Consider the following 22,412-nt stretch of genomic DNA (forward strand, 5'->3'; position numbering starts at 1 on the left):
TGGGAGGGATGATTTTCAATAAAACTTTTTGTCAAATCTTCCATGATTTGAATGAATTGAATGAAGATACTAAAGATGTGATGAGGGAGAACCTTTGAAGTTCACCATATAAGTTCTTGACTATTATGAGTAATGAAAATATTGCATTTTGTCACAAACAATTTTCATCGAATATGACTTATAAATGAACAAAAGATAACTTTCATTTTGGCTTCTTATGCCGATAAGACAAGTTTTTTGACCAGCTGAAAGTCTTTGATTAGAAAAAATTCGATCTTCACAATAGTTTGTGATCTACAGAGTTACTTTTTTTCAATTTCATGGTAAATTTCATCCATCAATATTTCCTTTTCATCATAAATTGTAGTGGGTTAGGTAAATGTCCATACGTGGGGTACCCATACAATATAGAATTATAGGCCAGATCCTGGTTAGGCTGAAGATGAAAAATTAAATGGAATTTTTTTATGAAAGACATGTTCTGGGTTTTGACTTCTACACATTCATACAAAAATAAACTCAAAAAGATGTGTTGATCATGCATAGAAGTTTCTTTCAGACAGAAACAGGAAGAGAAAGCCCTCTTACTACTTTCATATGAACATTGAATTATACAAAAACACTTTTTTCTATTCAATTTGTACTGGAATTGAATCAGATATAATTCACAGGATTAATGAAGGAAAGATAATTGAAACGGACATTCTCAAACTTATACAATAAACTAACAATTTTCAAACTTATACATTGAACATTAAAGTTTAATGTATAAGTTTGAAAATGTCCTTGTAGGACGAAACTGCAGTAACGTTAGATACAAATAAAAGTGGTAAACAACATAGTTTCAATTCTTTTTTCTTCATTATGATTTCCTACCACGTAGTAACGGCTACATCCATCAATTCATTAACAGGATTGTTACACAATATATCGTGTTACGAGTTTAAAACATCATTCACTCACAAAAATATACCTCTTTTATGTTAAACAAGATGAAAAATATTTTACAGATCAGAAACAGTTCAAATGTGTTTGAGGATTGCTGTAATGGGAGAATGCGTTTGAAAGTAGTTTCATACAAGAATCTACACACATATTTCTCAAATTTGATAATTGTATTATTGTTTTTATTGTTAATTGTTTCGCACCCAGATCAGTAGTTAGTTTAAGCCGATTTCAGAACCTCCCCCCACCACTTTCAACCTTGAAATGACCTCTACGTCACACGAAGTTGCGAAGGTGACTTTGAGGAGGTGTTATGAGTTTGACCTTGAACGACCTTGGCATGCGTCATACGGCAACGCAGACAAGGTGACTTTGAGGTGCTGTTTTGGGTTTAACCTTGAATGACCTTCATTCTTTTCCCATATTTTCGACAAGGTGACTTTGACTTCCAATGAATTCGAGCCAGTTTTGCACCTACACGATTTAACGCAACCAAGGTGACTTTGAACGATTGTTTTGAGTTTGCCCTTGAACGACCTTGATCAACGTTACACAAGGCAGGCAAGGTGACTTTGAGGCAGTGCCTTTGAACGACCCTGACACACATCACGCGACAAAAGCAAGGTGACTTTGAGGTAATGTTTCAAGTTTGACCTTGAACGACCTTAATTGATCCACGTTGTTATTTAGAATATTCGACTTTGAACGACCTTCAGCCGCATGGACGAAGAGACTTTTGGAGTGCGTTTTCAGTTTGACTTTGAGTGACCTTCTACAATATCATGTGTCTTTGTTGATGTAAATTTGAGGGCGCTCGTGTATTCTCCTTCCCTCCCCCACTTTTTGAATGAACATATAAAAGAGGTGCTACTCATTCACAGGAGTTAGTTTGATATCGCGCGTATTGAATATATCTACAAATATGTTTCACTGTGATAGGTGTGGTAAAAGTTTCAGCCGTAAAGATAACATGCGTCGTCATCAAATGCAGTCCTGCAGGCCGGATAATGATGCAGGTCCTCCAGCAAAACGGCCCAGAGTGGATTCTGCCCAACCAAGTGCAGTTCAGGAATTGTGCAACTATTGCAATAGAATGGTACCTGTGAATAGGATGAATTCACACCTCAAAACATTGGAGCATAGAACAAATTCCTGTACGGAATTTGAGGATGGTGTGAAAATCATCAACAGCGCATTTAAATATAGGATTGTTAGCTACAGGGTCGAAAGTAAGAATCCACATTCAGACTATCAATCTTTCTTTAATGAAGTGAGGCATAAAGTTGTGACTTTGATTGATCGAATGGTGCAAGTTCATAACACCTTGAAAGTGAACATGGAGTTGTTTGGGAGGTACATACTTCAGACGCAGGAAATATTAGAGGTGAAGTCTTTCAACAGCCAAAACCAAATTGTTGATCAATCAAACAACCTTGAAGAGGTTCATAGGACATTCGTCGACACGTTGTCTGCAAAAGCTGTGGAATTTCAAGAACGCGACTCAGGTATATTATCTACATAAATATGAAAGATTTCAGTCATTAAACGAATAATGTGTTTACAGGTTGGACTCTGGAGAAAGTTGTTTTTATCGAAGTAAACATCAACAAATATAGTCCTCTCAGTGGATCCTCCTACATCAAGCTTCCAGAATTCATCGCTTTGAAGAGGGCAGTAGTTAATGTGAGAAATGAAGACCATTTTTGCTTCGCTTGGGCGGTGACATCAGCTCTGCGACCAGCGCAAACTAGAACTTCTGAAGTAGGCTCATATCCAGACTTCAGAGATGTACTTAATGTTGAAGGTATAGATTTTCCCATGAAATTACGTGATATTCCACAATTTGAGAATATGAATGATTGTTCAGTCAATGTTTATGGGTTAGAAACAACTTTTGAAAACAACAAACCGAAATATGAAATTGTGGGTCCTCTTTATTACGCACGGCGGAAACTCGGTCGCCATGTAAATTTATTGAACATCACCGATGAATCTAGTAATAGCCACTATTGCTGGATAAATGATCTATCAAGGTTAGTTTCATCACAAATTTCATCCCACGGGCATAGAATGTATTTTTGTGATGGTTGTTTGATGTATTTTTCAGACGAACGCAAATTATTACGACATCAGTTGAATGATTGCAATTTTATTTGTACCACCATTCCCACAACGCAAATCAAAATTGATAAATGTGGTAGGGCCATACCGGAAAATATATTAAAATTTGAAAATTTTGAAAGGCAGTTGAAAGTCCCCTTCGTGGTATACGCTGATTTTGAATCAATTCTGAAGCCTATACATACAAATGAACCGGATCCAATACGTTCCTTCACAAATAAATCATTTATTCACGAGCCATACTCATTCTCATACCGAATTCGTTGTTCTTTCGATGATTCAGCCTCCAAATTTGTTCTTTATCGTGGGGAGGACGCTGCCAAAGTATTTGTAGCCAGGCTGGAGTCTGACCTGAGGGCCATCTACTATACATATTTGAATCGTATCGTGCCAATGAAGCCATTAACAGCATCAGAGGAGAATGAATTTTTAACTGCTGATAGTTGCGGTATTTGTGAGAAACCCTTCGAATTGGGTGACGTCAAAGTGAGAGATCATTGTCACTTGACGGGAAAGAAAAGATATGGAGCTGCACATTCTCGATGTAATTTGAATTACAAGTTACCGAATTTCGTTCCAATAATTTTCCATAACTTGAGCGGCTATGACTGCCACTTGTTCATAAAAGAGTTATGCACTAATAAGAACAAGGTGGAGGTTATCGGTCAAACAAAGGAAAATTACATTTCTTTCACTAAGCATCTATTGATGGGTACCACAATAGATAAATTTGGTAAATTGAAAAAACAATTCCTAAAGCTGAGATTTATCGATAGCTTTAGATTCATGGCGTTATCACTGCAGCAGTTAGGGGAGAGCTTGTCAGATGAGCAATGTTATGAAACACGAAAGTGTTTTCCGGAAAATGAAAAATTTCTTTTGATGAGACAGAAAGGAGTTTTTCCCTACAGTTTTGTTAAAAATTTGACCACGTTAGATTGTACTGAGCTACCATCAAAATCCGATTTTTATGATCAATTGAACGAGAAACACATATCTGAGGATGATTATGAGAGGGCAAAACGTGTATGGTCCTTGTTCGAGTGTGAAACGTTAGGAGACTATTCAGATTTGTATTTGAAATCAGATGTATTGATTTTATGTGATATTTTCGAAAATTTCCGTAATATATGTCTGGATAAATATAAATTAGATCCAGCCCACTATTTTACTTCTCCTGGCCATTCTTGGGATGCCATGCTCAAATACACCGGTGTAGAGCTGGAATTGCTTACGGATATTGACATGATAACTTTTTTCCAAAAGGGTATTCGTGGGGGTATTAGTCAGTGTTCTGAAAGAAAGCATGTTGCTAATAATCGTTTTCTACCCGATTATGATGAAAATGAAGCATCATCATTCATCACTTATTTGGACGCTACGAACCTCTATGGTCACAGTATGTCCCAACCATTACCGACAGATGGGTTTACATGGCTATCCGAACAAGAAATTCTTCAACTAGATATCATGGGTGTTCCAGACGATGGTCCTAAGGGTTATGTTCTGGAAGTAGATGTCCATTACCCTGAAGAACTTCACGATGCACATTCGGATCTGCCATTCCTTGTAGAGAGCGTAATTCCACCCGGTTCAAATTCAAAAATACCCAAATTAATACCTAATCTGAATGATAAGAGAAAATACATTGTTCATTATAGGGCTTTGAGGCAGGCAATTGAAAATGGACTGATAGTGATGAGGACTCACAGAGTTCTCTCATTCAATCAATCACCATGGTTGAAGAAATATGTAGACCTTAATACCCTAATGAGAAATCAAGCTACAAATGTTTATCATAAAAATATTTTCAAGACAAGAACAAATGCTGTCTTTGGAAAAACAATGGAAAACGTTGATAATAGAAATGACATTCGGCTTGTGACTCATTGGGAGTCTATAAAGCGTGCAACTGGTGCAAATGCTCTCATCGCTCGGCCAAATTTTAAAACGCTTTCAATTTTCTCAGAGGACTTTGTCGCCATTCATATGGGTAAAGTGAAAATAAATTACAATAAACCGCTATATCTTGGATTCAGTATTCTTGATTTATCTAAAACAGTTATGTATGAGTTTTTTTATAAATTCATAAAAAAACATTATGGGTCAAATGCTTCTCTCCTCTACACCGATACCGACTCTCTCATTCTTAAAATTTTCACGGAGAACTTTTATGATTTCATGAGGGACAATGTAGAGAAATTCGATACATCCAACTACAAAGTTGAAAATCAGTTTGCTATGCCTATAACTGAACCAATATTGGGAAATATGAAAGACGAATTTCCTAATGATCCAATTATCAGTTTTTATGGTACCGGCGCAAAAGCATATCATGTCAAGTCCGTTAGTGATGAATTGAAGAAGGCAAAAGGGATAAAAAAGTCGGTCATAAAAAATCAAATGTCACTTGACGATTATAGGAAAATAGTCGAATCAGGTGGTACCATATTGCGTAAGATGAGCACTTTTCGAAGTGAGTTACACGATGTGTATACTCTAATGTGTAATAAAGTTGCGCTATCATACAAGGATGATAAGCGATTCATCATCCCCAATACCACAAAAACATTACCGTGGGGGCATAAGGATATTGAGTTCTACCAAACCAGCCCTGAGGTAAATTTCAAATTCCTTATCGACGCCCTCAAAACTGTGCCTAATCATGAGGCGGATTCTGATGAAAAATTGGATCAACTCATAAGATTATTGGAGTAACAATCAGATAATTAGTTAGTTCAATGTGGTAAATCTATACCTACGAAGCTCTGAAATTATAATATATATTATTCCCATTGTAAATATCAATTATGATATAGATTATGAAATAAAATATATCAGTGATACATCTTGTTTCATTACAATTCCAACACAAAGTATTGAAGAGGTATAAACTATTTTTCATAATATTGGAATATATAATATCAAGCTATCCACATAATCTGCGAGAATATAATATAACAGTGTTGCCAGACTCATCATTTAGTCCCCGTATTAGATAAAGTGGAGGTGGTAAGTGGAGGGGGGTTGAGGAGGAGTGGCTTAGGTAACAAAAGCGGGACTGCTCAGGAGCACTCATCATTCGAACTGCTTCTTCTAGCCTTCGAATATCTACCGAATTTAGTTGGGTCTCTAGCTGTGTTCATCTTCTTCGAATAAAAACTGTGAGTATATAAGTAATGTTGATTATTATGCTTTATTCTAATATTTTGTGAATTTCTAGTGTGCAGTATGTCTTCAATCATTGACGCTGATAAATCCGTGGAGGGTAAGGTCAACATCCTGCAGGACGTGGTGGTGCAGCAATCGGAGCTACCACAGGATATAGTGGACTTCTTGACTGAATTCCAACTTGGACCTCCACTTAGCCCCCTTCCAGAAGAAGTTGTGTTGGTAACGGCGGATCCAAGACCCGGAAGCAGCTGGATGGAGGATGTTCCTTCGACCACCCCTTCTTCTGAAACGAAGAGCACCGCCAAAGTTGCGAAGAAGGGGTCGAAGATTGTCGGTAAGAGAGCGGCTCCGAGCGGTAGTGATGAGGACTTTGCTGCTCCCGAACCCGTTAAGAAGAGGAGGCCCTCCGCTAAGCCAAAACAGGTGGCGTCGTCGGTGAAGCCAAAGCAGACGGAGCTGCAGAAGTACATGAAGATGTGGGACGAGTCCAACCCCTATCGACGGCCGCCTATGACCTCGACCCTCTGGCGGGCCCCTTCCACGTCAGATACTACCATCTCGACGTCTAAGGCGACCAAGACGAGAAAGCAGTCACCGACGGCTCCGCAGATGTTAACTGCTGCGGGCGACATTGAGCCAGCCATCACGGCATCTTCGGAGGCCACGACCGAGCCATCTCATCAGCCACCAGCCGGCCCCATAGCACCTCCGCCACCGACGCCAAGTGTTCAGCAGGTAACTTCTGCCCAACCCTCTGGCCGCCACCTGGAGTTACCGTCATCGCAGAGAACCTCTAGCTTAGTCGAGGACGTGCTTGAGCTTGACAGAATATGCCAAGAGAGGAAGGTGAAGCTGGTGACGATCCAGGGCAGCGATGCAAAATTGGCGGAAATTGCATCACGTAAACGACGATTTGAAGTTCGACAGGCGCAGCTAGTCGAACAGAAACGGCGTTTGTTGGCTGAAGTTGCTGAGGTGGAAATCAGCATCAATGGGGTCGATGAGGAGTACCGTGTTGAGGCAGATTCAACAAATCGGTACCGCATGGAGGTCGACGAAATGGCCGAGCGTGTTAAGGCTCTCAGGGAGCGGATCAGGAAGAAAGTTGACGTTGTTGGGACATAACCTCCATCTATTTCCTTTCCCTAGATCCTTTTTTTTTTCATGGAGTACACGTGAGTTGGTTGGTGTACACAGGGCACTGCGTGGTTGGGGCAGTGTCCACTTCCCTCTCTTCTTTTCATCCCGGAAAAAATATCTTATGAACGCTTCATTCCACATCATCCCCACTCCTCTCCCACTCCTTCCCACTCCCTCTCGAAAGTATAAAAGTAGGGAGTCTCCGATGGAACATTCAGTTGCTAAGCTATCTTCAACATGGCAGTTACTTATCAACAAGCGGATTCCACCACCGAGCCACACGCATTTTTGGAGCCCAGAAGGTCACCTGACAACTGGACCGTCGAAGAAGGTGAGGTACATTCCACCACAGGGCATCATCACTACGAGCAGCCCGGAGCATGGCACGATACCAGACTGCAGGTGATGCAAGTTACCAGCACCGATGATGCGGACGTCTCCGAAAACGAGTTCCTGGATCCCAACGTGGATACTGATTCTGACGCTGACCTGTATGATGGCCTGTGGGATGACGACGAGGTGGACTATGACGCGCCATCAGTGATGTGGGACCTATTTCCTAGGGAGACGGATGATTCTGATTCGGACGATGAAGATATTCCTCCTGACCCACCAATCCCCATCGAGGATAGTCCACCACCATCCCCTATCCTTATAGAATAATCCTAATTTCTATTCCTCATTCCTATTCCTTTCCTAGGAGTACACATACTGTTGGTTGGTGTACACAGGGCACTGCGTGGTTGGGGCAGTGTCTACTCTTCCCTAAATCTCATCATTCACAAATAATTGTACAATCACACAGACGATGGTCATCCTATCTTCATCGCTCATTCTCTTGAAGTATACATACTGAAGCCTATTCAAAATTGTTGTAAATATTTTGCTTTATTTGAAAATATATACTCTGGTTGCTATATACGGGTTGTGGCAGCATTTATACTTCCAATCCAATCATGTTCTAGTCATATTCAATATGTAGAATAAATTATATTTATAGTTTAAAATTGATTTCGAAATGTTATATCTGTATTTGAAAATGTAATGAAAATAATAATAATTTGTTTGTTTGTTTTTTCTAATTTAAAAAATAAATTCTGACAAAAAAAATTCTGCTCCTGTTTTTTTCCAACTATTATGCTGACATAACTACAAATTAGTCTGTTTGAAATGAAATACCTATCAGGTATTCACCTTTCAATTATAGTAGAACGCACATTTATGTGGTTAGCTGATCAAAGCAAAATTTTCCTCCTGAGTTGCCTGCAAAGAGAACCAATTGATGATGGTTCATAGAGAAGATAGACTTGCAATTATAGTGTATTTCACTTTATATATATGTGACGGATGATATCTGAGAGTGATAATACTAATGCGTGATGATAGAATCTGAGTAGTAATCTCAAGTTAGGAGTAATCTTTATATCTCCAACTTCTAAGGCACCTACAATTGAGCGGTTGGGCTTCAAGCTATGATATCTGGGAATAAACTACATATCCTCAACTTCTAAGGTATTGTTAACTGAGCGGTTGACCGTTGAAAATTTTTCGACCCGCGAATTAAATTAATTCGCGGCCGCGAATTAAAATAATCCGCGGATTAAATCGCGGATTCGCGGCCGCGGCCGCGAATCCGCGGATAATCCGCGGATAAAACCGCGAATCCGCGGCCATGGCCGCGGATCCGCGGTTTTATCTGCGAATTATCCGCGGATCCGCGACCGTGACCGCGAATCCGCGATTTAATCCGCAGAATAATTTCAACGGCGGTCACGAATTAATTCAATTCGCGTGTCGAAAAATTTTTGAAGCGGAGCGGAGCGAAGCGGAGCGAAGCGGACCACATCTGTTTCCTATCTTCATCCCGCGAATTATGATTCATTCAACGGATTGAGTCGTGATTCATTCCGCCGCAGTCGCGGATCCGCGGTTGAAACCGCGTCATAACTTTAAAACAGAGTGTATTTAATTTCTCACCTACATCGTAAACTTTCATCTATTCCGCGGATTATCATGGATCCGCTTACTATTCGCGGGCCCGCGACAGTGGCGATTAATCCGTGGATCAATTTATTTATTCTGTCACAGCCGTTGATTCGCGGTTGCTGCTTCATTATTTCAGTGGCAGCCGTGTAATTTGCTACGCAGATCATGATATTTGGGGCAGGGTGTAGTTGATATTCATTCTCAATTGTAAAAAATCCAATTTCATACAACTTTCGTCATAACTTTTTTCCGTGTAAAATCGAAAATATACTAGTTATTCAATGAAAATGTATATTTTCAGCTGTAAACCAGTTTCATATTCTACTACTAAGTGGAAATTTTCCAACTTTCAGACCTGAGAAGAAGAATCTCATGTCGCGAGACGATATTCCCCGGTGTACTACTACTACTACTGTTTGTATGAATAATGTAGCCCTGAAAAGGGCTGTTTTTTTTTTGACCAGAAGGCCCACGGTTAGTGTGTCACAGGTTTGACACTATTGCATATTATGCATGCTGATACTCTTGTGAAATTTGTGAGCGGCCTTTCACATGCCTCACACCAATACTGACCCAGCTGCATCATAGAGACCGTATCATGGGTGTTTACATGTTGATACCAGCCACCGTTATTGTTACGTATCGAGTAAAATCGAAAACAGCACCAACATAACTTCTGGATACCGCCATCGATCGTTCTGATATTTACGTGGGCATCTGTCACACAATACAGATCCAGTCGATCTTCTAATGTGTCGGTGACGTTGAGCCATCGGACGCCGATCATTAAGGCACCATCATCTTCAGATGAATCAGCCACAATACCTTCATCACTCAGGTCATCCTCGATGACATCCCCTTCAACAATCTCCTCGTGCTCCAAATCATTAGCATCTTCGTCGACTACAATATTTGCCTCGCCTCCAATAATTTCAACTTCCTCTTCTACAATTCCCTCTATGTTGGGAGCCATTTCATCCCCATTCAATGACTCTTCATCCGTCCAATTATTCTCATCATCAAGTGATATCCTAGCTAATACAGCGGCAATTTTTTCGGAATTCATCTCGATATGCTCTCATATACTGAGTGAGGTTCAGGATCGGGACTCGACTTTTATATGATTCGGTTGTGGTCGTAGTAGCGCCCCCCACACTACTCCCACTTCTTGCTCTATACGATTAAGAGAGGGGCATATGGCAGCCCAGTCGAATTCACGAGAGGTGCAGATCAGGAGACGAGGAATCCATGGTAATCGTACATCGACATACACCCAGATAGGCCCTGGGCAGACCTGTTGATTTAAACTCCATTTTGTTCATGTAAATCATTTTAGTGTATGTTGATTTATAAAATAAATAAATCCATTGCTACAATATTACTTGTATAATTTTTGGTATTTCGAAACTATTTATACAGCGAAGAATAAAAGATTCCACAGTTTTAGAAAATGTATAATGAAATTCAAATTTATTACATTCCACTTTATTTTTCATCAAGTACAATAATAATGCTATTAAACTAATGAATTTTCATTGATCCACGAGTTGTGATTTTCGGAGAATCCGAGCCATTTTACATATAAACGACGTCCTTTTCGTTTCAAAACTCGCTCCACCAAATATGTATTGGGATCATGGGTTTTATTCAATTCCATACCATAGAAGGAGCCTTTAATTGGCTGTCCGTTCACATCTTCGAGCGCATAAGTTATAGGATACGTTCTATTTACTTTTACAACTTCGAAAAGCTCAGTTGTAAAGTTTGCCGTATAACCTTTTTCGAATACGCCTTTAAACTTACTGATTCGCACCATATCTCCAATTTTAAATTCTTTTTTTTCGCGTTTTCCACGCTGCTTCTTTGATCTTGCATAAACTGTCAATTTTGTGGATGGTTTTACGTCTGCAGGCTTCATGCCAATGGTACGATGAACTTTGTTGTTATATTGACTGGTAATTATAGGAAGAATATTCAACCAACTGTAATTGCCTTGAAGTGAAAATTGTCTATGAAGCCAACTTTTCAACGTCCTGATGACTCTTTCCGCAATTGCAGCTTTTTTTGTACTAAATGTTGAGTAATGATTGATACGGTGCTCTCTCATTAGCGATGAAAATTTTGAATTATAAAACTCGGTACCGTGATCAGATTGTAAGTTCCTTGGGACATACTTCGCATCTTTCAACACACTCGCCATAGCTGCAGTAACTGAATCAGCTGTTTTATTTCTCAGCGGTCTTGACCATACATACTTTGAGTAACAGTTGATTACTATGAGGATGTACCTATAACCATTATTTTCTTTAGCATATGGTTGCATTTCCATCAGATCCATCTGCCACAAGTCATAAAATCCCTTTATTATTGTCATTCGACGGGGAAAATTTCGACGCGCCGACTTATGTATTTCCTTCACAACCTGCCATTTTGCATCACTCATACTACTGTTGTATGGCTTCTTCGAAATGATGAAGTTGAGGATTCAGTTCGCTACTGTTCACGTGCAGGTTTAACGACTGACTGTTCAACTTCAATAACTCGCTCAGTAAAAGTATCAACCAACTCGGTTACAACACCAATTCGCTTTTCCACATTACTCAACCGATCAGCTAATGCTGAAGTGATGAGTGCATTTTTGTCAATGATGATTCGCAGTTCGGTATTTTTTGAATCAATGTTTTTTCTGACGTATCGTAGCGCTGGTGAAATGAATTCTTGGAAATAGTTCAGGGTTGATTCCTTGGCTTCTTTAATGTGATTGTCAACATATCTTTTAGTGACAGAGTCTTCATCGTCTACAGGTTCACCAATATTCTGTAGCCGCTTATTCTGAATGTCATAATCACCATGTGGTGTGAGAATGAATCCAACACCCGATCTTCCAACAAGTGGTTTACCAACACCACCCCTTCTACGCCCAAATTTATCAATTGTGGTATGCATAGTTAGATCGTCTGTGAGTAACTGAGTCAGCTTCATACATTGTGTTCATTATATTACGGTCAATAGACTAATCCTTCTTCACGTAACTCCTCAATTATGGCCAATATTTCATTATCGTGCCCGGTATGACCAGCCATTCGTGAACTCCAAAGCAATCGAAGGCGATCAACCAGTTCTTCGAGTTTATTCCAATAAACATAATCTATATGCTTATTTCTGATATATTTCTTTTGAGTGGGTATTTTTATTATGCCGGCACCTTCTCTACTGGGGTTCTGCAGTGGGTCTCCATTGGATAATAGTGGTAGGATTATTTCTCGATATTTCTTCCAATTATTTGATAATAGACCCTGTTTTCTTTCATTGTATTTATATGCTGCCTTCGTTAATTTGAGTATATCACCATAAGTGATCATATCGGAAGAGGGGATATTTCCCGACGGTACTTTCATGAATAATAATTTATATAGTTTTGGGGTACCCTGATAAGTGGCAATAGTTTTACCATTTTTCTTGAACACAATTTTCTCATTGATGAACTCCACATCAGCTACACCCATTTGTAAATTTCCCGTTTCAGTGTTCATGTGTACTCCAAAGACGGTATCGTATGAGGGATTTCCTGATAGTAACTTTTGTATGTGCTTTTGTACCTCATCACCATTATCAAGCACATTAGATGATTCTAAATCTGAAGTTGTCGATAAAGAAGCTTGAAGATCCTTCGAAAAAGCCTCTTCAAATTTCGGTTTTAGCTCACTTTTAACTATATTTTTGGCGGTGAATGGTGTAGCACTCTTTGTTGTCTGTATCACCTGATTTATTTGAGATGCTCCTTCAGTATTGGCAGATATTGCTTTCAAAGGAGTTATTATTGGCTCATATATTCTTTCGAGTGCTGATTGATCACCTAAGCGACTATTCTTGATATAATTAAATTTCTTCCGAACGGCATCTGTTGCTTCTATCAACTTTCTTTTCAAACACATTTCATCATCATTTTTTCTCTCCATAATGTATTCACTTCAAATGTGTGTGCAATGAAGTGTCGTCCACACTATCTAGCACTCGAATGATTCAATTGTTTCAAGAACGTCAAGGATATATGAAAGCATCAAATCCTTTTCGATAACGTCCATCTAGCACCTCTCGATCCTTATCAATTACTAAAAATCCATATTTATTCTCCCAACATCTCGCACACATATCTTTAAATTGCTTGTATGTCACATCTGGTGACACGTGGTCAGAAAAAATATGATTGAGATTCATATCATCTTGTTTAAACAGCACAATAAAATTTGCATTATCTCGAATCAATTGTTTCGGGACTCGTGAATATGTTTGGGCTAGATAGAAGCAATCCACATTTTTATGACGTCCCATACTGAAATATGATCGTATAACATCCTGTTTCTCACACATCACATCATCGAAAATGAATATTGAATCGGTTCTGGCATCCGAAGGCTCTACTATTTCAGTTGCATTATTGGCGAAAGTGTAAAATCCCAACCCTTCAATTGGAGCTAATACTTCACGTAAATACTCATATTTGGGTTGATAAAGGGACTTTGAATAAAGATAAACATTTGCAAATCGTAATCCTAGAGGGTGAGTCAGTAGAGAAATCATAACATTTGTCTTGCCGCAATTGGAAGGTCCGATAATCAGACCGCGAATGGATAGTGGAAGTAAGGATCCATGACGCTGTTTCACACCGCTTTCAGATCCGCTACCCACTTTTTCATCGAAATTATCGATGGAAAATTGGTGCTTCTGCTTTAGTATGCGCATTGTATGACAGTTGGAGACTATATAAGCACGTCTCCAAATCGATTCCTTTATTTAAATGGGGGTTATGAGACGATGCAGATCTCCTAAGCGGCATTCAAATAAAGCTGGTACGGGATTGGTCAATTCCCTCATCAATAGTCTACCTTTCGAATTACATTTACCTGGCTATCAGTATTGCGGCCCTGGCACCAAATTGCAGAAAAGATTGGCGAGAGGTGATCCGGGTGTGAATCAACTGGATTCTGCATGCCGAAAACACGATATTGCATATTCACAGGATCCTAACAATCTTCCAGCTAGACACAGAGCAGATCAAGAGCTTGCAGAAAGTGCTTGGAATCGATTCAAGGCAAAAGACGCATCTATTGGAGAGAAAGGAGCCGCTTGGCTAATTACGAATATAATGAAGGAAAAACGACGATTTGGTATGGGTTGCGAATTAGCAGCCAAGCAGTCACGAATACAGAAAAAAAAGGGTCCTACCAAGAAAAAAAAATCAAAAAAACTATTGAAAGATTCTAAGGTGACAGCTTTTGGTTCTGGAATCGTTAAGAAAGTGCGTGATGTTCTACACAAAGCGGGCGGAAGTGAATTTGTTGTCAAAAATTCTAAAAGAGCAGCTGAAATTGCACTAAAAGCAGCACGCAAATATACGAGGGCTGCGGGTGGGAAAAAGAAAATTCGCACACCGCGAATCATACCAATTCCTAAAATTGGTGGAATACTACCACTCATTCCAATTTTTGCTGGTTTATCGGCGCTAGGTAGTTTAGCTGGTGCTACAGCTGGCATAACAAAAGCAGTACAAGCAGCGAAAGCGAGTAGGGAACAATTGAGTGAGGCCAATCGACATAATAAAAATATGGAGGCAATCGCTCTAGGTAAACGAGGAAGCGGTATCTATTTGAAGCCTTACCGTAAAGGATTAGGAGTCTATTTGAAACCTCAAATTTCAAAAAACTCATAGATTTGCTACCTCAAAGAGCTCTCTCCAACATCGACCTCAACTATCATGCTAAGAAAATGATGATTCCATATTTTCGGGGGGTATATATGCGTGACGATTTGCCAAAATCGGGACCACTCCGATATGAATCTGCCGTAGTAAATTTGGATAGTCGACATGGTCAAGGGACGCATTGGGTAGCATACAGAAAAAGCAGCACTTCTGTGAAATATTTCGATAGTTTCGGTGATTTACCCCCTCCAAAAGAATTGATTCACTATTTTCATAGGGGTTCAAATCCTACCACTATTATCACATATAACTATGAGCGTAAACAACAATTCAACACAGTATGGTGTGGTCATTTGTGTTTGGAATTTCTACAGAGCAAGACATGGAGATAACACCAGCGCAGGACAGGGAAAGTATCAAGAGGATGAGTAATTCATTGATCGCATATTCCAGAGTACGCACTTTACGAGAAATGAGTAAAGAACAACTCGCTAATATGCCGAAAGAGGTGTTGATTGGGTGTGCATCGCATGAAATTGCATCTGTATGGGATAAGTTACCACAAAATCTACAAAATGATATTGATGTCTTAAAGTATCAGTACTGCCAAGACCATCAGAATGATTCCAGCGGCAACAGCAATAATTCCGATGTGAATGATGGGCCACCTACAAGAAAAATTTTCTGTTGTTATTGTAAAGTGAATGATGTGAATGTAGTCACACATAATGGGATGGATCATCTGGACAGACCACCTAAAAAACGACGATTACTCCACAATTTCTGCTGCCAGCAATAAATTGACATGAGTCAGTGAAAATTCATCAGTCATGTCACGCACGTTTTCATTGTCGGGACACTCTAGCGAGTTGAGCGCCAACTTCTACCCACCCATCGAATTGGATAGTGGCGCTAATTATGGTCTGGGCTTACACGGTTTCTATTCCTACAACTCCATATTCAATGTGGATGTGAAAAATAATATTATCGCCTATTCTAAAGAAGCTAACTCACCTCCTATCATTATAAAAATTCCACCTGGAGCATATGAAATTGATGAAATCAATAAGGTGATTCAAAAATTCATCAAATCCAAAGAAATGCAATTGGAAAATGGAGCTGAGGAGAATATCGATGGAGTATTTCTCCTACACGCAAACAACAACACTCTGAAATGTGAAATGAGGTCGAAATATTACATCCATCTCAAACATGAAAACACTATTGCCGAACTTTTAGGGTTCGAAGCCGATGTGTTTGGCATCGATGAAACTCATGAATCAACATTGCCCGTAAATATCAATAAGGTGAGAATTATTCGTGTGGATTGTAATGTCACAGCTGGAGCATATTCAAATGGTGATGAAATCCATAGCATCTTTGAATTTGATATTGATGTAGAGCCCGGTTACAAACTCACCAAGGAACCGCAAAATATTATTTATATGCCAATCCAGCCTGGCGGTCGTAAGTACCTCGACAATATCACTTTACGCATATTGGATGATAATGGTAATCTAATCAATTTCAATGGTGAAAAAATAATAGTTAAATTGGAATTGATTAGGATATAACGATCATCATTTCTCATATGTTGATTCACAACATCGACGACCGTCATAAGTGTATCACAAAAATGAGTGGTGGAAGCATCGATAAGTTTGGTCGTAGAAGTAAGGCAGTTTCAAATACTGTTTTGCGAGGACAACCTGGAGTTGGTTTCAAATTGACTTCCGATGGAAACTTTGATATGGAAAATAAACGTTTGAAAAATGTAGCCGAGCCTAAAGAGAGTACGGATTGTGTTAATCGAGAATATGTTGGTTTTTACATCTCAAAGATCAGAGGAGAATTAGATTCTGATATTGATAAAATCAATTTGAGATTAGATGGAGTAGAAAAATATTCCGCATCAGTCAGGGAAGATCTCATTACGCTTGGGCTGAAATTAGTGGAAATTGTAAAAAAGTGTGAACATATGAAGAAGGATATCAAATCGATGCAATCTGATATGAAAAAACAACCCTCGATAAGCATTCAAACAATTGAGCAAAAACGATGGTGAGCGATGATCATCTGTGAAAAAAATCAGTATAAAGCAGGAGCTGAAGAAATTTTAACTCAGTATTTATCATTTCATAACGCTGAGCAGATGATTATAATTGATAAGGCTATTGATTTCACCATAATTTTTTCTAAAAAATGGGGTTGTGCTTTAAAAGCCAGCGATTACAGCAGCGGCAGCAGTTGAATCAGCGTAATGTATCAGGTGGAGACTATGATAATGTGCATTTAAAGAAGAGAAAATCTAAAAGTCGATTCATTCCACGTATGCCCGCCAAACGGTCAAGATATAGACTAAGCGCTAGTAGTTTACACTTTCTCAAATCTATTGGCTTGAAGGTGCGATATAAAAAATAGTAATAACATGGCGACCATAACCACAAGTGATAAGCTGGAGGTATTCGAGGAGCCCATCTTTGATCATTCCCTAATCAGCCTTCACGAGCATACATATAAACCGTATGGATCACCATATTACAAAAATTCAGATGAAATCCGAATTCCAATCAATTTTCAAGACCTTATACTCGATATTGCAGACAGTTACATTTATATCGAGGGGAAGTTCACACCATCTGATGACACGAAGCAGTGCTTCCTATCCAATAACGCCCTCGCCTTCCTCTTCGACGAAATTCGCTATGAAATGGGTGGAGAGCAAGTGGCCGTTGTTCGAAAACCCGGCATAACTACCACAATGAAAACGATGATATCATTTGGACAAACACATGCAAATTCCCTACTACCAATAGGATGGGGTCTTGATGTGAACAAACAAGATATATTGGATTCCGTCAGCAATGTAATCAGCGGTAAATTACCCTTGAAGTATCTCATGGGTTTTGCTGAAGATTACAACAGAGGAGTATTGAATGTCAAGCAAGAGCTCATTTTGATTATTGCACGCTCATTCAAAAATTCGTTTATTGGAGAAGTCGATGCTCATTTGGAAATCAACAAAATAGAATGGAGAATCAGACACATCGTGCCGGAAGATCGTCAGAAACTGAAGCTATTGAACCGCATCAATAAAAATGCGAATAATGCAAAAGTAAAGGTGGCTTATCGTATATGGGACCTTTATGAATTACCCACACTTCGTGATACATCCTCAGATATTTGGGCCGTGAAGACAACCAACAGCCTCGAAAGACCTCGATACATCATCATCGGCTTTCAAAGCACCGACCAATCTGAAAATATATCAAAAGATGTGACGAAATTCATACATGCGAATATTAATAATATTCGACTATCTCTAAACTCTGAAGTATACCCATATGAGCGTTGGAATCTAGATTTTGACAAAAAGTTAGACTCGTCAGCCTACTATGCATATGAAAACTTCCAACGCAGCTACTACGATAAAGCTATGAGTGAGCCCATGATGGATATTGGTAGCTTTCGCAACAATCCACTATTTATCATCGACTGCTCTCACCAACCCGATGCTATGAAGTCATCTACTGTCGACATCAAAATAGAATTCGAAACACGCAAGGTGAAGTTTCCAGCAAACACCAAAGTATATGCACTCATCCTACACGATGCTGTTTTGTCCTATAATGCCCTAAATGGCTCTGTTCAGACTGGATTGTAATAAGATTGACATGTAATTCACCATGGAGTATTCGATATTGATAAATAATAAAACACTCAATAATTATCTTCTGCCTTTTATTTACCAAACAATCAGATATAGACAAGCATGGATTGAAACATGATTTTATAATGTATACAATAGATTTCAAATATTCACAACACCATTATTTGAAGATTCTTCCGGTTGTGGGTTGGGATTCTGTGGCTCCAATTGATATTTCTCTATGATATTCTGTGGTAGGTAAACGGATATGCTGTGAAGGAAATGCTTCAAGTCTGCTTCAATCATTAGCTCACAGAACTCATCCAAATTTCCGCTTCCATACGAATATTTATGGCACAGTGCCACACCAAGTTCATATTTCTCACTGAGCTCCAAAAGTTTTCGTACCTCTTCAGCATCATAACATACACTTAAATCATAGTTTGATGAGTGAAGAGCGTCAAAACTCAAGTCGGCTAATTCCCAAGCCAACCTCCTTATTGCAGAATCCAAATTGGCTGCTTCCGGCCACTCTTCGGCTGAATATTGCATCCACATGCTTGTACTCTGAAAATACACAAAATGCATTCATTAGTTTGGAAATTATGCTGCAAAAAAACACTCACTTGAAATTTTATCATGTTTGAAGCGCGGGAGCTAATCCATATTTTACATTAATATACCATATTTCTACTATTTACAAAGATATTGAAGTTATATTCAATCTAAAATATCGAATTTGACTAGTGAGCGTGTTTTAGCACCAGGATAATCCTGAGAACTTTGACCGATATATGTAAAAATGAATTTGGCTTTGGATGAATTCACTTCGTGAATCATTTCTTCCGTAAAATGTTCTGAGACACGTTTTGGAAGCCATGATTTAAAAGAAGTATTATTTTCCTCGTCCAACAAAACTACTTGAATGGATTTACCATATCGTGTGGATAGCATCGACATCTTTTCAATTTTATAACCTTTATCGATAGTCAAAGATATTAAAGGCTTCTGCTCCATAGCCACAGTTTGTTGAATTATTGCAGAATTGATCTTTTCGATATTAAATTTCAAATGATCCATTTCGAATATAGTGGAATTATGGTATACAAATATAAAATATGTTCACCTGGATTGCTGTGTATACTCCTGACGTAATACTCTCTGTCACTTTGCAGCACTACTTTCACTCATCTATTCGAGTACGTTGGGTTATTCAAACTGAATGTGAAATGGTGATCCTCCGAACATTTATAGAACGTGGCTGAAGAAGAGGGGGTACTTCTTCACCACAAGCTGGGTGTCCGAAAACACTACTCCAAAATAATATTGTCTTTATCGCGTGACGTAGTTGCAGGTCATTCAAAACACTCCTTCAAAGTCACCTTGGCTATGTTGTGTTGTGTAGGTTCAAAACTTCAAGAAAGCCTTGTTGAAAATATGGGAAGTGAATGAAAGTCATTCAAAGTCAAACCCAAAACACTGCCTCATCAAAGTCACCTTGTCTGCGTTGAGTGACGTTGATCAAGGTCGTTCAAGGACAAACTCAAAACAATCGTTCAAAGTCACCTTGGTTATGTTAGATCGTGTGGGTGCCAAACTGGCTCGAATTCATTGGAAGTCAAAGTCACCCTGTCGAAAATATGGGAAAAGAATGAAGGTCATTCAAGGTTAAACCCAAAACAGCACCTCAAAGTCACCTTGTCTGCGTTGCCGTATGACGCATGTCAAGGTCGTTCAAGGACAAACTCATAACACCTCCTCAAAGTCACCTTCGCAACTTCGTGTGACGTAGAGGTCATTTCAAGGTTGAAAGTGGTGGGGGGAGGTTCTGAAATCGGCTTAAACTAACTACTCAGATCTTTAGGTAATGTATGGAATTCTGTCTAGCAGAACAAATTGAAAGTTAATAATCTTTCAGATTTCTCTCTGATTTTTCCACCCACCTGAAGACGAAAAAGTTAAGATATATTTACAATCAAAATCATTCATTGAATAATTCAGAATACCAGTGTTCGTTAATTTTTGGAATAAGAAAATCTCTCACAACCATCTGAAATGGATGACGATTATCTCAACCTATAACTAGCAGTTTTGGTAAATAGAAAATTTTAGTTTTATACTACATTCCTCAGAAATATAATAAATTCGATAAAAATGTAATATCCACTAATATATCGAATTGTTTCAAAATGTTTGTCCATTTTAATGTCATATGTTTTTGTAGCTCTATATCTCAATCAATAATTCCCTCTATCCTAGAACCACTAGGTACTATACGTAATGATGGCAAACGTCCTGATGGAATGACCCTTGTTTCCTGGATTTCATGTGTGAGGACATATTGACTCCCTCTCATTTAGTTGGAAGGCCAAAAAAAAGCAGGTGTTGCTGCCATAACCAGTGAGAAAGCAAGACAGCAGAAATATCGTAATGTTTATATTTCATTTTCACATATAGTCAGAGGGCATACTTAAAGACAGCCTATAAATTAAATCATCTGAAAAAACAATTTGTTTAGGCCAGTCGCAACTTCCTACACTGTAGGTTGATGTACTGACACCACCTATCAGAAAACAACTACTCCCCTGGCTAATAGCACGAAGGGCATTGGAATATATCCGACAGCTGTCCGTGCAATAATGATGAAGCTACTTCACGACTGGACTAATTCCTCTGAGAGATGACTATTTATGGGTCATTTGAGTTTTTCCTCTTTCCGCTTCACCGGTTTAGCGGGAGATGACGGTTTGCTGGGAGTTGGCCATTGTTTGCTTGATTTTGGGTTATATGTTGCGTATCTCTACGTTAGCTTGGCTGAATACATTGTTGGACATGTATGCGGCTTCTTTGAATTTCCTCCTAAGCCAATGTTCCTCCCTGTATATGATCTCAGCTTGGGACCACTCGATATTTTGATGATGGGTCCAAACACGCTCTGCTATTCCTGATTTTCTGGTTTTCCCTTGCTGTGTGTGTTTATTGTGCTCGGCAATGCGAACTTTCAATGGCCTTTTAGTTTCACCGATATAAGATTTTCCGCATTCACAGAGTATCAGGTAAATACAATTCTTGGAATCGCAGTCCGCGTTTGGTGGCGTAGTTTTCGTGCAGGTTTTCTGAAGCAGGTTCTGATGTTGTATTTCTTCTTATCCTTTCCGATAATCCTCTGATGTAGGTAAGGGCAAGCACTGGTCGTGACGGCTTCTCTTCATTGTGAAGTTCCTGCTGTCTTTTAGTCAAAGTCTGTTCCACCATCCTTTTGATGATGTCCCGCTCAATGGAATAGAAGGATACTTGTTAAGAAAAGGTTTGAACTTTGTCATTGCGTCAACTTTGGGGATAATTACTGCAGTGGAATCCAACAGTTCCCTTATCATCATCTTTTTTGTAGAAATTACGGTATTTTGTCGAATTACTAGGGGCAATCGAAGTCACAGAACAAGATCAATTAGTTTCGACGTGAAAAGTCTTTACACCAACTTTTCGGTCAAAGAAGCACTCCAGATCATAACTATAGAAGTAATTATGGAACTACTAGGTTGCTGTGTACGAAACTGTTATTTCCAAGTGAAGGACAAATTCTTTACACAATATGAGGGACTATCAATGGGATCGCCACTTTCGCCAGTGATAGCCAACATATATATGGAGTGGTTTGAAACTCTGGACATTGATGAAGCCCACAAGAAACCCAGA

At 39.1% G+C, this 22,412-nt stretch overlaps 2 protein-coding genes across 2 annotated transcripts; one reads left to right on the forward strand and one right to left on the reverse strand.

The window, feature by feature from the left end:
* Nucleotides 1-3,867: 3,867 nt before the first annotated feature.
* Nucleotides 3,868-8,142, forward strand: LOC141485178 (uncharacterized). The gene is made up of 2 exons (XM_074181401.1): nucleotides 3,868-6,230; nucleotides 6,290-8,142. Exon 2 carries the CDS (start codon nucleotides 6,298-6,300, stop codon nucleotides 7,363-7,365), a length of 1,068 nt encoding a protein of 355 aa, XP_074037502.1. The 5' UTR covers nucleotides 3,868-6,230; nucleotides 6,290-6,297; the 3' UTR covers nucleotides 7,366-8,142.
* A 9,884-nt stretch (nucleotides 8,143-18,026) lies between these two features.
* Nucleotides 18,027-20,041, reverse strand: LOC141485179 (uncharacterized). The gene is made up of 2 exons (XM_074181402.1): nucleotides 19,343-20,041; nucleotides 18,027-19,283 (listed from the first exon to the last, which is right to left on the reverse strand). Exons 1-2 carry the CDS (start codon nucleotides 19,355-19,357, stop codon nucleotides 18,879-18,881), a joined length of 420 nt encoding a protein of 139 aa, XP_074037503.1. The 5' UTR covers nucleotides 19,358-20,041; the 3' UTR covers nucleotides 18,027-18,878.
* Between the last annotated feature and the right edge of the window lie 2,371 nt (nucleotides 20,042-22,412).

Source organism: Leptinotarsa decemlineata, unplaced genomic scaffold, assembly GCF_025532065.1.
Source record: "Leptinotarsa decemlineata unplaced genomic scaffold, Ldec_3_MD MMD2_tig00026307_RagTag_RagTag, whole genome shotgun sequence".
In the NCBI taxonomy this organism is placed as follows: domain Eukaryota; kingdom Metazoa; phylum Arthropoda; class Insecta; order Coleoptera; family Chrysomelidae; genus Leptinotarsa; species Leptinotarsa decemlineata.

Coding starts and splice junctions, on each gene's coding strand:
- LOC141485178 (XM_074181401.1), top strand. CDS start 6,298: ATGTCTTCAATCATTGACGCTGATAAATCCGTGGAGGGTAAGGTCAAC.